The sequence below is a fragment of the Sparus aurata genome, chromosome 19 (genome assembly GCF_900880675.1).
Source record: "Sparus aurata chromosome 19, fSpaAur1.1, whole genome shotgun sequence".
NCBI lineage: Eukaryota > Metazoa > Chordata > Actinopteri > Spariformes > Sparidae > Sparus > Sparus aurata.
In genome coordinates this window covers 18966358-18978910 of record NC_044205.1, presented here as the reverse complement: position 1 = coordinate 18978910, position 12553 = coordinate 18966358, and the positions used below count along the sequence as shown (strand labels likewise).

The 12553-nt window shown below is 40.8% G+C and overlaps 2 protein-coding genes across 6 annotated transcripts in view; both read left to right on the top strand.

The window, feature by feature from the left end:
* Nucleotides 1-3135, top strand: part of slc4a2b (solute carrier family 4 member 2b) — a 50722-nt gene extending 47587 nt beyond the window's left edge. For all 5 annotated transcript variants that reach the window (XM_030398569.1, XM_030398568.1, XM_030398570.1 and 2 more), the window contains 2 exons: nt 140-313; nt 920-3135. In XM_030398569.1, coding sequence (XP_030254429.1) covers nt 140-313; nt 920-1000 — 255 coding nt within the window. In that variant the 3' untranslated portion in view covers nt 1001-3135. The remainder of the gene's footprint in view (nt 1-139; nt 314-919) is intronic.
* Nucleotides 3136-7939: 4804 nt separating this feature from the next.
* On the top strand, nt 7940-11090 carry LOC115570440 (uncharacterized). The gene is made up of 4 exons (XM_030399041.1): nt 7940-8305; nt 9546-9656; nt 9752-9853; nt 10695-11090. The coding sequence occupies exons 1-4, from the start codon at nt 8114-8116 to the stop codon at nt 10779-10781; spliced, it is 492 nt and encodes a 163-aa protein (XP_030254901.1). The 5' UTR covers nt 7940-8113; the 3' UTR covers nt 10782-11090.
* Nucleotides 11091-12553: the final 1463 nt, after the last annotated feature.

The window sequence follows — 12553 nt, the reverse complement described above, 5'->3', positions numbered from 1 at the left end:
ATCAGTGACTTATCGAACAATCTTAATTTTTAACTTTATATATAATCATCCCCAAAATCTCTGTATAGTTGCTTGCCCCTGAAACGGCAGTGTAAGATCAGTATCCCGTCTCAAACTTTCCGATCTCTGTTTCCTCAAGGTCCGTACGTTGCGTATGCATCTGTTCACCGGCATCCAGCTGGTGTGTTTGGGGGCCCTGTGGGCTGTGATGTCGACCCAGGCGTCGCTTGCTTTCCCCTTCGTCCTCATCCTCACCGTCCCTGTCAAGATGTTCCTGCTGCGCCGCATCTTCAACACCAGAGAGATGGCATGTGTAAGTTCACCACAGGAGGGCGCTGCATTACTTTTTTACACACCTGCACTGCAACCACAGCTGCGGCAACGTCATAACTCACCCTTATATCATCTTATTTTATTTATTTACTGAATCATATTATATATGTATGTTATCATTATATATTTACTTCTATGGCATGTGAATGCTATTAATTTGGCATTAAAGATAAGGAGTTAATTCCTGTATCTTTTAATCTTTAGCATTTTTGTGAAATGTTCACATTTCCTATAGTAGACTAAACTGAAAATTAACTAGTGACCCTAAGATCATCAGACAAAACTCTTTTTTTATCAATTTCAAAGTAACACATTTATATAAAGCTGCCTTTAAAACCTGATTTAGATCTTAGTTTTTTTTAATTGATCCATATTTTCCTTATTTTACTTCCCTGTGTTGCACTGTCTGCTGTTTATATTTAAATATGCAATTACTTCTTACTTTCTCAATTCTTTGTTGATATGTTGCATGTAAAGCTCTTTGTTACTCTGTTTTTAAAGGTGTTTATATAGTAAATGTATTAATATTATAATTAGTAACTACACTTGTCGTCACTAATCCTGACCTGTCCTCTCCCTCCTCCAGTTGGATGCGGATGACGCAGAGCCGAAGTTTGACGAGCGCGACTGTCACGATGAGTACTCGGAGATGCACATGCCCATGTAACCCGCAACGAGCCCATTACGTTACCACTCAGCTTCCCTTAGCGGACACCAAAACACCTGTCAATCACTCTGCCGACCAATGAGTCCTTCAAACCTGTAACACTCGCATTTTGACACCACATCACTGTGCAGCGCTGATGTGTTAACGCACAGCATGTCGCAAGTCTGGTTGGTTGTTACTTTGGTCAAACTTTTTATCAGACTGTCGGGGGCGAGGAGAATCGAACAGATACCGCGTGTTCACTCATGATGTAGTTTTTTTAAAATACATATTTCAGGGGACAAGAGATTCCAAATCAAGCGACGTGATCTCGAGCTCAAGATGAAATGCGATATACGGTAGAGGATAGATTTGCAGATTTGACAGATTCATTTTTAGCCCTGAAAGGTTGCTCTGATTCACATTGAATATGTGGAGGATATATGGGATTTATTCTTTTATATTAACATTGCTGAGTTATTAGCTGTTTGTCGCGCATTTTTTTTTTTTTTTTTTTTCATGTTTTAAGCTCACTAAGCGCCTTATGAAGGAAATAAAAAGGTATACTGAGAGGTGTTTATTTTCTCCTCATTCTGTCTTATTGTAGACAGCGATCACTTTACCCGCCTCCCGAAAAGCTCGTAGCACTTTTTACCAAAATCTGAACAATGACTGTATTTTATGTAATCATTTTTATTCGAGTAACATGAGTTTATTGTCCTCTTTAAAAGAATCAGTGTTGCTTTAGTTTGCTTCTGAAATGAATTTCTGTGGTTGATTTTAGCCTTTAACCGTATTTTTTTTTTTTTTGGTGCTGAGTTTAGATGACAGTTGGGCTTTTATGTCAAATTATGTACCTGCAGTGAATGAAGATCACCAGCAGAGGGAGATTTTGCAGGACTGTACCAAAAACAAAAAAGAAGCAGTACTGTACATGAACATGCAATTTCTCATCACACTAATGCCAGGATATCATGTTCATTACACATTTTTGTCATTTTTTTTTTAAGAAGGATATTAACACAGTGGCATAATGACTATACTCTAAATGTCTCTACGCACATGATTAGGGCACTAATGTACTAATGTAGTTTGTTTAGAGGTCTCGCTTGGTGTGGCTGATTTATGGGAATCACTGTAATTTACTTTTGTCCGAGTGCCAAATGTCTCGTGTAAATAGTTTTGTGGTCAGATTAATAAGCTGCAGTTCAGCAATCTCACATCTCATAACATTGTTGTTAGCCTAAATTAACAAAATTTCACAGTAAAACATTCCTTTCATTGTCATAATTTTGCTTTTCTTTTGGTGGGGTGGGGCATCGACTAACTGTTTAAACATTTCATATACACTCGTGAACTTGGTCGACCAAATTTTTCAACACAAGCTGTGTAGACACTTGGTCGACCAAATTTTTCAACACAAGCTGTGTAGACAATCTCAATAATCATGCATCACTGAGAGGGAAGGATTTTAAAAGAAGATATATACATGTTTTTCTTTGTTTTGTTTTGTGTCATGTTGTATCAGTGTGACATAGATTGGTTAAAGCTTTGACTGTGTCAAATAACTTAAATTTTCGGGCCTCTGTTACTCTCAAGTGTGTATTTCAGACACTACTTTACCAATCTCTGTACTGTCCCATCTCAGCCCGACTGTCATTGTGATCTTGTGCCTGTTTGATGTCACGCAAAGGTGCACAAAGTCTCAAAGTGCCTGCGGGACCACGAAGCGATCAGCCACAAGTGTCTGTCGTGTTTGTAAGGACGACAAGCATGTTACAATAGTTTGCACTTTGGAGACACTCATGAATCAGACATCTCTGCATTATTTATCTGTCGCAATATGAGGGATTATTGCTGTTTTTGAAGATTTTATTTGGTCACAGAAGCTTTCGGCTGCATCACGGCCACGGGCGATGAAGGGGGGGGTGGTCGATGAGAAGCACAGTGTCATTTTTATGTTTGCTCATCGTGCCTGTGGATGGAGTGAAGGTTCAGTGTGTGTATGCCAAAGTATCTGTCAAAGTCGTGAATTGCTGATACAATATGTTGTTCCATTTCAAGCAATACAAAGTCCGAGAGGATGTTGCTGATGTTCCCGTGTACATTAATGGTTGAAATATTGATGACAAATAAAAAAGGTTATTTTCTATTTATCCTTGCTGTGGCTCTCTCTTGTTTTTCTTAGCAAACACATGCAAATAGGCGACGCAAAAGCAGATGGAGAGAAGATCTTTAAAACACAGCAGTTAGAATCAAACAAGACAAAGAAACACACTTTGAATATGGAAATGTGCTTTAATTCACACAAGCACATCGCTGCCAGGAATAGAAAAGTGGATCAATATCACATAACATGACAAGTTTATAGTTTATATAAAGAATCTTGTTTTTGCCGTCGCAGTGTAGTTTTAATTTTGTCGGAATGTGAAACGTTTTCCATCATAACATGATAGCTAATTGTTGGAACATAAACCGTCATGTTATAGCAAAATATTTTCACATTATATTAGGAAACACTGAAAACACAAACAAATACAGAAAAGATGCTTTAAACATAGAAATCGGCTCAAATTACAGATGTATTGCTACCAAAGGAGTAAAGTGGATCAGTGTCACATTATAACATGAAAAGTTTGTTGTTAACAAGATATTCAAGATATTTTACGAAATACAAACTTTATAGAGCATTATAAAAAGAAAAATACAATTTATCTCATTAGACTGTGAAATGTTTCACATCCCAGCATGTCATACTGGAATACTAAAAATGAATATTCCTATTAAGGTGTTTCATGCAGTAAAATCATAGAGCTTCTAGAAGATGTGTTGTGTGCCCTTACAGTTTATGAAAATAATGCGATATTAAATATGAACAGTGTGATATTTTCTTTTTGTTCTATAATGGTTTTGTTGTAGAGTTGACGAGTCTGGTGCGGACGATTTATGCCCTGTACCATTTAATGTTTAATACATTTCAATATATAGTGTATTATTAGAAGAAAAGTTTCTAATCATGTGGTAATAATGAGACAATATGTTACAGGAAACAACAGGATAATAGAGATAACATCTTGTATCAACGATAAACGTTTCCTGTTATAATGTCATGATGATGATGATACTGGCAGCAATAGACTTCCGTAGAAAATACAAAAAATACCACTATACACAGAATATGACAGATATTAGTTAGAAAACAAGGACAGTGTTTCCAGATTGATTTAATGCCTTTCAGCCCAATAATGTCTCAATATCTGACCAAACTGATCATACCAAAATATTATCTATAATAAACTATTAAAATGAATTGATAGACAATAGTGACATTTTTGGAGTTCCATACAATATTAAAGAATAATGAAACAATAATTCAAGTGGTGCACAGAGGGCTACATAGAAGCTAGGATGCATATCATTATCTCATATCAAAGTTTAGCTGTATGACTGGGTGTGTTAGAATAACCAATACATTTTTAAAATACTGTCATTAAAAAATACCAAACCAGCATTATCTGGCAACACTGATTTCTAAAAAGTGATGAACATGAATGATGTTTTCTGTTTGTGCTGCGTGTTTTGACATGTCACTCCCTTATCTCTTCAAATTGGTATTTTTCTGTTTGCGTGTGTTTCGTGCACAGAGCTCTTGGGGGCAACACTGTTAACTTCTCGTGTTGAGGTTGGCTGTGAGTCTACAATGTCAGGGCTGTGAAGATTGCTGTGTGTTTCCAGACTGGTCTCTCCCAGGAAGAAAGAGGGAAAGTCAGAAAGTGGGTGGTCCTTTGCACCGTTCCCCATCGCCCTCATTGTTGCTGACAGAGGGAGAAAGATGGCAGCTGTTTTGCTGTTGCTGTTGAGCACCGGAGCCTTGCTCTGTTCCTGCAATGCACAGGAGAATAATTACGATAGGCTCTCTGATTCCCTCAAGAAAGGAGTGGATCTGGCCCTGGAGAAGCTCCATTCTCATTCTGGAATCCAGCATCATTTTCTCTTCCTCAGGACTGTCCTCAAGTCGGACATTCAGGTAGATTCCAGTGTGTCTTAATTTCTGAATCAGTGTGTTTATCTCTTGTTGCGCTGGGGTTCATTATCGAGTAGTTTCCTGGGATCTGCTGTGAGTGAAATACTCAGGAAAGGCTTTAATCATCCAAGAATGTGGAGAGAATGTGACTTATCAGAGAAAACTCCTCGAGTTAGTCCCAAGTTTTTCCCCCCATGTAATTCTCCCCCCTTCTCTTTCCTTCAGCCTGGTTTCGACGCGATTTACATCTACCACCACTTCTACCTCAAAGCCACCAACTGTCCGAAGGGAACGGTCGACTCCACAGGCTGTCAGTTCAGAAACGACAGGGTGAGTTATATCTGGTTGCTCGAGCTGCGTTCGCTGAACTCATAAAAAATGTGGAATTTGGAAGGGCGAGGAACCTGCCCTGACTCATTTTTTTGTTTGTGTGCGTTCATGCAGCCGCTGATAGACTGCGCAGTCTGTTACAAAACGTACAGAGACCAGATTGAACAGGAGCCCAAACCGTACGTTCACTGTGTCCACAAAACGGCCCTCACGCAGGTCAGTCTGCTCACTTCTATGACAAACGCTCACAGCAAACATGGAACACGACTTCACGAGACTGTGTATGACATTTTACCATTTTTACCTTCACTTCTTTTCCTTGAACAACAGGAGATGAAGACGACCAGAGTGGAGCACTGCAACCGCATGGGTTACAGCAGTGGATCCCCAACCCTCCTCGCATCAATAGGAACAGAGTGATTTCTTGGATGACCCACGTAGTATCGAATGTGACACCTATCAGCGTTTCTTTGTCCTGCTTTGGAGCCATCTCTATCAGCATTTCAAGCTAAAAGCACATGCGTTCTTGTTAATTGTTCATAATTTCTGATCACATCTGAGTGAGATCTCTGTTTCACACCTTCAGCAATTCATGCAAAAAGATAAATAGCATGTTGAATTTGTTTTACAGGAGTGTCAATAAAGTGTAATTTGCGGGGAATCAGAAGTTTCAGTTTTTGTGTACAATGACTGTATGGAATGACTGTTTTCAATTTCATTTTTTTGGGGCGGTATTTGAAAAAATAAGGCCGGCGAGATCCTGTAAAAAAGACCAAAACCAACAATGTCAGGGAGACGTTCTGATCATGCCTGTTTGACGTCAGTCAGTCCAGACCCACTTTTGTCGTCGTTTAAATCAAGTTAAATATCTGGACATTTGGCCAGGACCCCTTTTGGACGTCTGTGGACGTTTAAAACATGTTAGTATCTGAATGTTGTCATGAAATTTTCATGTTGGACCGAAAGCAATGCAACCAACCTTGGATGTCTGTAATAGACATCGTAACAAAGTATAAAAACTTTCATGTTGAACCCTGTTAGGATGCCAACTGGACGTCAAAGCTTTAAAAAGACTTCTGAAAAAAAAAGAAGTTGCAGAAACTTCAGTCAGTGGACGTCTTCTGAATGTCTTTGCTCACTTGGGTTCTGAGTCCTCAGTACTCAGCCCATTTTTTCCCACTGAAAAAATACGCTTTTAGTAAATAATAATCTAACAGTAGAAAATGGCACATTTGTTGGGGACTATTTTTACCCATGGATTAATACACAGTTGGTGGTAGAGTGAATATTTACAGCACGGCAGCAGGGCAGAGTGTACGTGGAAATAAAAAAAGAAACAGAGCCCAGTTTCATTTTTGTTTTCAATGATTTTTTGGAGATCAGTGCCAGAGGAAGTTACATTATACAAGGCAGGCATGACTTGTGAATAGATCACTTCATTTATGGATTTATTGATTTGGTCTTTTCATTTGATTTGATCATTGTCAGAAAAATACAGAATATCACCAGATAATTAGATTTAATAATCTAATTTGAATAACATAACAAATATTTGGGACTTAGGTTCAATGTCAATCTTCTTGTGTTATCAAACTGACTGTATTTGGTGTTCCACTCACACTCACAGGCTACTGTTGATCTACAGTTGGACAATGTTTGTAATGTTTGTTTTGGATATGTTTACTTCAGCAGTTAGTTGGTTTGTCTGCACGATTACACCAAAACAAGGGAATGGATTTCCACAAAACTTGGATAGAGGATCAGTCTCGGCCCAGAAAAGACCCCCATAACTTTTGGTGTGGATCCAGGAATCCTATATCTATTAAGCATCATGAGATTTCAGCGACCGTTCAGGCAGAACAGTTGAGGTGGACATTTTTCTCCATAAAATGTGTTTCAGTTTCACCCAAATCAGTGAATAAAGTTATACATTTGTGTTTTTGTACTGTAAACACTCCAGATGTGTCTTTCTGACATGAGATCTTTTTCTCTGTGTGACTCGCTCCGCGCTTACAGATGAAGATTTTTGTGGGATGACATGATATTGGTTGGAATCCGTTTGTATAAGCTCACGAAGGCACACAAGACATTTTGTTTTACATGTAGGAGATCACATGACTGGACTGTGATTGACTTTGTTATCAAAAACTATGAAGAAATACATTTCTCTTGGCAAACGTTTCTAACTAGGTGCACAGCAGGACGGCGGATGTGATCTGAAATGGTTAAAAAGGATACTGAAACTTCTGAGTCCTTCTTCCCACGGATGCCACTGACTTACATGTATCAACAAGTAGTCATGAGAAGCCTTACAAAGAAAACCCTCATTTCCTATAAGTGACCCACTTTCCTGCCAAACTCAACAAGAGAGCCGATGAAGCGGAGCCAAGAGTTCATTCCCCCGCTGATCACTGCTGACCTTTATGTTTGTCCCGGGGCCAAACTTTTTTCATTGTGGGCTTGTTTCCAGGACTCGGATCACTCCTCCAAGTGTCCTTTGTGGTAACATTTAATGACATGAGCGCAATTCTGGCAATTCTTCTGTCAAAATCACCCCCACCCCCCTTAAGAGCCTTAATCAGAATCAATCCCCTGGGGTTTTACGGGAACTTGGAGATAAAAAGTAAACTGTCTTGGCAGTGATGGTCACTGTGATGAGTTCCTCTTGTGACTCACACAGCCATAATAGGACTTGTTTTGGAAGTGGGTATTGATCCTGCGGGGAGAGGAGGGTGTTCACCCTCTGAGCCGAGCTGCTCTCCTCACACACTCGAGGGAAGATGGCTGTTGGGTTGCTGTTTCTGGTTTGTGCGGGAGCTGTGTTGTACTCTGCCGAGGCGCAGGATCCTTACAGCGAGCTGCCTGATTACTACAAGAGAGGAGTAGATCTGGCTTTAGAGCAACTCAACTCTCATGCCGGGGTGCACCACCATTTTCGCTTCCTGAGAAGTCTGGACAAGTCAGATATAGAGGTAAACCTAGCAATTCCTAAGTCCTCTTGGCAGATCTCTCGGTGTTGACGTCTGATTTGACATTTCCTGTGTTAGAACATGTTCCATCATTCCTAGCAGCTACAATTGAAACTACTGAGGCGTGAAGGCATGGCAGATTTTCAAATAAATGTTCAACTCGAAGTCCCAACAAGAACATGAAAGTATCTGTATTTAGTAAAACTATACAGCCAAATGTTTCATTATACTCAAATAAATAAGAAACATGAGTGTAGTTCTGCTTCAGATAAGTCCTACTTTCAGTTTTACCTTCTGCACTTTCACCTCGCCCTCAGGGAGTTCTAGCTCATACTTGTTTAGACATCTGTTTTCGGGTCAAGTGCTGTTTGGTTTCACCAAGAGAAATCCCTGATAAGGTGTGGTTTTGATTCAATGTTCGGATGAAGAAAATGACACCATGTTCCCACCAGGCTTCACAATGAATCTGACATTTATCAGTGTGAAGTGGCTGTTTATGGTTTTCATCAGTCGTTGGCTTGGGGAAAAGCCACGGCGGAAATGTGAAACAGCTGCAAGTCAGCAACATGCTTTGCCGTTAAGGCAACTGTGAGCTAATGCTGAAGTAGAAACTGATCCTACATCCTGTCTTAAGAATGTAAATCAGGCATCCTGACAGAAAAGAAAAAGGGGAGAAATGTTCTGCTGCTTTTACTCGAAAAGGTTTATTAATTTAAATTGTGTGTGTGTGTGTGTGTGTGGTTTTAAAAATTGTTTGTACGTTTGTTTTGAGTTTTAAAAGTCCGGTGTGGAGGATTTATATCACGGGTGACTAGTTTAAGCCCCAGAAGCATGTGGGCGTTCCTGCTGTTTATTGTAGAATTCGCACACGATACCTCGAGGGCCTCCTATGTTTTACTCTATATAATTATGAATTGGGCCATTCTGCAAATTCAGTACTTTTACTCAAGGTAGGGACATTGTGTAGTTTTGAATTTCAAAGCTGTTCTCAGAGGAAAATAAGGTCCCCAGAACACTGTTTGACGATAGAAAGGTGGCAGGGTCCGCCACATGTAAACAAAGTCAAACTGTGTTTGTAGACCAGCTTGTTTATTCAATCATGAAAACAAAGAGAGTTTGTTTATTTAGTTTGTTTATGCAAAATTAAGTTCTTTCTCTTCTCATTAAAATTCCTTTCCAAAGAACTATACAGTGTGCCTTTAAGTATATTCTGACTGACTCATGACCCTCTGCTCTCTTGCAGTCTGGATTCGGGGTGCGATACCTGTACCACCACTTCTACCTGAAGCCCACCAGGTGCGCCAAAGGAACAACCGAGTCGAACCCTCAGACGTGCCCCTTCAGGAACGACAGAGTGAGAGAGCATTTCGAATCTGCGCTGCGCGGTACTGAAAACATCTACAGCATAGATCCTCACACTTTCCTCTCATCTCTTTAATTACCTCACAGCCGCTGATGGACTGTGCAGTTTGCTACAAAGCTGCAGAGGACCAGATAGAGCCGAGCCCCAAGCCGTATGTTCACTGTATCCAGAAACCAAGACTCACGCAGGTATTCATGTCCTGTCATGTTATTACCATCTATGATTTTTTTATTTATTTTTTTTGTTTTTTTATGTGATTGTCAATTGCAGCAGGTTAGAAAAACAGTTTAACACATCATACAGCTCTTCTTCAGGACACCATGCTTTATTCCTTCTCCAGTGTTTAAGAGGGTGGTGCCTGAGGTTGTTCCCAGTTCCCTGTATGCTTTTAACTTACATTTTCTGCTTTTTAAAATCTTCAATATACTCAGATCTCTTGCACCTCTTAAGCTGTATGAAGTACTCATCAATCAGCCAATTTCAAAGTCTTTTCAGAGTCCTTTGTTTGTGGCGACAGAACCAGATCAGCCAAAACATGATCTCTTCCTAACCAAGTGGTTTTGGTCTCATAATTAAAGTTGCACACAGAGGCTTTTCACGTTTGGCATCGACATCCATCCTGAGTGAGCCGATCACAAGGGGACATCCTCAGGCCTGTCAGCTCACGCCTGGCATTTATAAACGTTTTTCACACAAGGGAAGAAATAACTCTGTGTATGTCATTTGCTGAATTAACAAGAATGCCCAAATGATTGAGAATTTGTTGTAGACAGTGTTTCACAGGTCTTATACAGTCTCTTAGGGCAACGAGCCTCAAAATTTAGCGTTTTTTAAAGGGACTCTGAGGACTTTATCCACAGACGACAAAGAAGTAGCTTTTACTAGTTACAGTTAACAGTATTTGTAAAAGTTGACATCTCTAAAGTGAATATATTGTATTCTTTAATACATTTTATGTAAACACTGAAAGACTACAGTGTTGCTTCCTGCCTGAACAGACTTCTGAACGTGTTTCCTCTCTTGTTTCAGGACATGAGGACAGCCAGGACGGATCACTGCAAAAAAATGACTTACAACAGTGGAGCTCCTACACTGTTGGCTGTGTCTACTGGCTAAAAGAAACAAAACAATCACACATTACAGCAAAAATGGCATTCCTCATAACATGTAGCCAACAAATCCGTAGTTAACCCGTTGCATGCTTATTTCACTGGAGTGAGGTAACTTTGACTCATTTCCTGAAGATTTCTCCTCCAGGAGCCATTTATTATACAAAAAATACAAAAAGAGCAAATCTCTCTTCAAAAGCTGGTGATTCAACCTTACTTTAAGCTCATTCTGCTGTGAGACTTTACTTACTTCTCTGCTTGTGAATTCACTGTATTCCAGATGTAACACTGTGTAATAAAAAAGGAAAGAAAATGTGTTTTGTTTTTTGTGTGGTATTTACCTGTGTCGTGTACAGGCTTGTTAGAGACCCACCCGTCCTACTCTGGTCCTGACTGGCTTGCCCTGATATTCTTCTATTCTATCTACTCGAGTTCACTGTTGGGTGAAGTACAATTTGTCTCAAAACTATGTCATTATGTATCCTTGGGTGTTCTTGAGTGGTTATGCGTAAATTCCAGAGCTTATTTGGTGGGTATTTGGCAAATACCTGTGTATCGTGTCCAGTGGTTCTTAACCGGTGGGGCCCGCCCCCCTGGGGGGGCGCGGACACTCTCCCGGGGGGGCGCGAGTAGGCTACAGGATGGGAGAAGAAAAAAAAAAATCTGAAAATTCCCCCCATGTCGAAATTTTTTTTTGTCAAAAGCGACTACCGACAAATCTATCTTTTACTGGTGTTATTGGAGACTTTTGTGGTGTTTGGAGACGCTGACTTGACAGCACGTATCACTCTGCAGTTACTGTGCTCAACGAGCAGCGGGTGCTGCCGTGAGTTCCTCCCCCGTCCAAAAGCATTCACAGGCGGTCAGTCTCTCAGTAGCCTCGCGCAGCAGTCCAGCCTGCAGTCGGAGCAGAGAGGAGACACACGCCACTCCGCGTCCAGGATGCGCATGGCCGCCGCCGTCAGAGCGGGGTGTAAATGTAACTTATATTACCAAATAATAGCCGGGTTTAATTAACCGCAGGGACCCGCCGGGTGCAGGTGTATATTTTGATAAATAACCAAATAAATGCCGGGTCTAATTCATTTTTTTTTTTTTAATCAAGGAATAAGACGTGACCACTGACAACTGCACGTTTTTCTTCTTCGCCTTATTCACATATTGTGCTTGTTTCCTGTCAGTCAGTATCACATTGATGATCGCCATTGCTCCGGTGCAGCACAAAATAAAAAGTACGACTTCAAATTCAAACTTTCTGTCGTAAAATATGCAGAGGAAAACTCGGGAGAAGCAGCCGCTAGACGTTTCTCTGTCGACCCCAAGAGAGGGAGAGATGATGAAAAAATCAAAGTGAGCTTTAGCGTCTGTCCGAGGAGGACTGCAGCAGGGCCAGGCTGCCTGCCGGAGGGAGGAAGAAGGCGTGCTCAGCTGCAGACACAGCGGAGAGGTGACGAGACTCATCATGACTGACAGGCATCAAGGCCACTCAGCGTTACCTTGCCTACCCGCCCCTAGATATTTCATTCACAAAAACAGGGCCTGTAGCAATTCTGGACAGCTGTTTTTTTTCTTCTTCTTCTTCCTTCATGGGCCCCTGACGGTGTCTCTGTGTGTGTGGGGGGCAACTGCAATGAACCAGCTTTGGGGGGGCCCAGCTTGCAAAAGGTTGAGAACCCCTGGTGTAGACAATGCCACTGGGTGATGGAGTTGCAGGTGTGAGGCTGCAAAATGAGTGACCACAGTTTGAGTCTCCGTTCTGGTATTCGTAATCGTTAAACT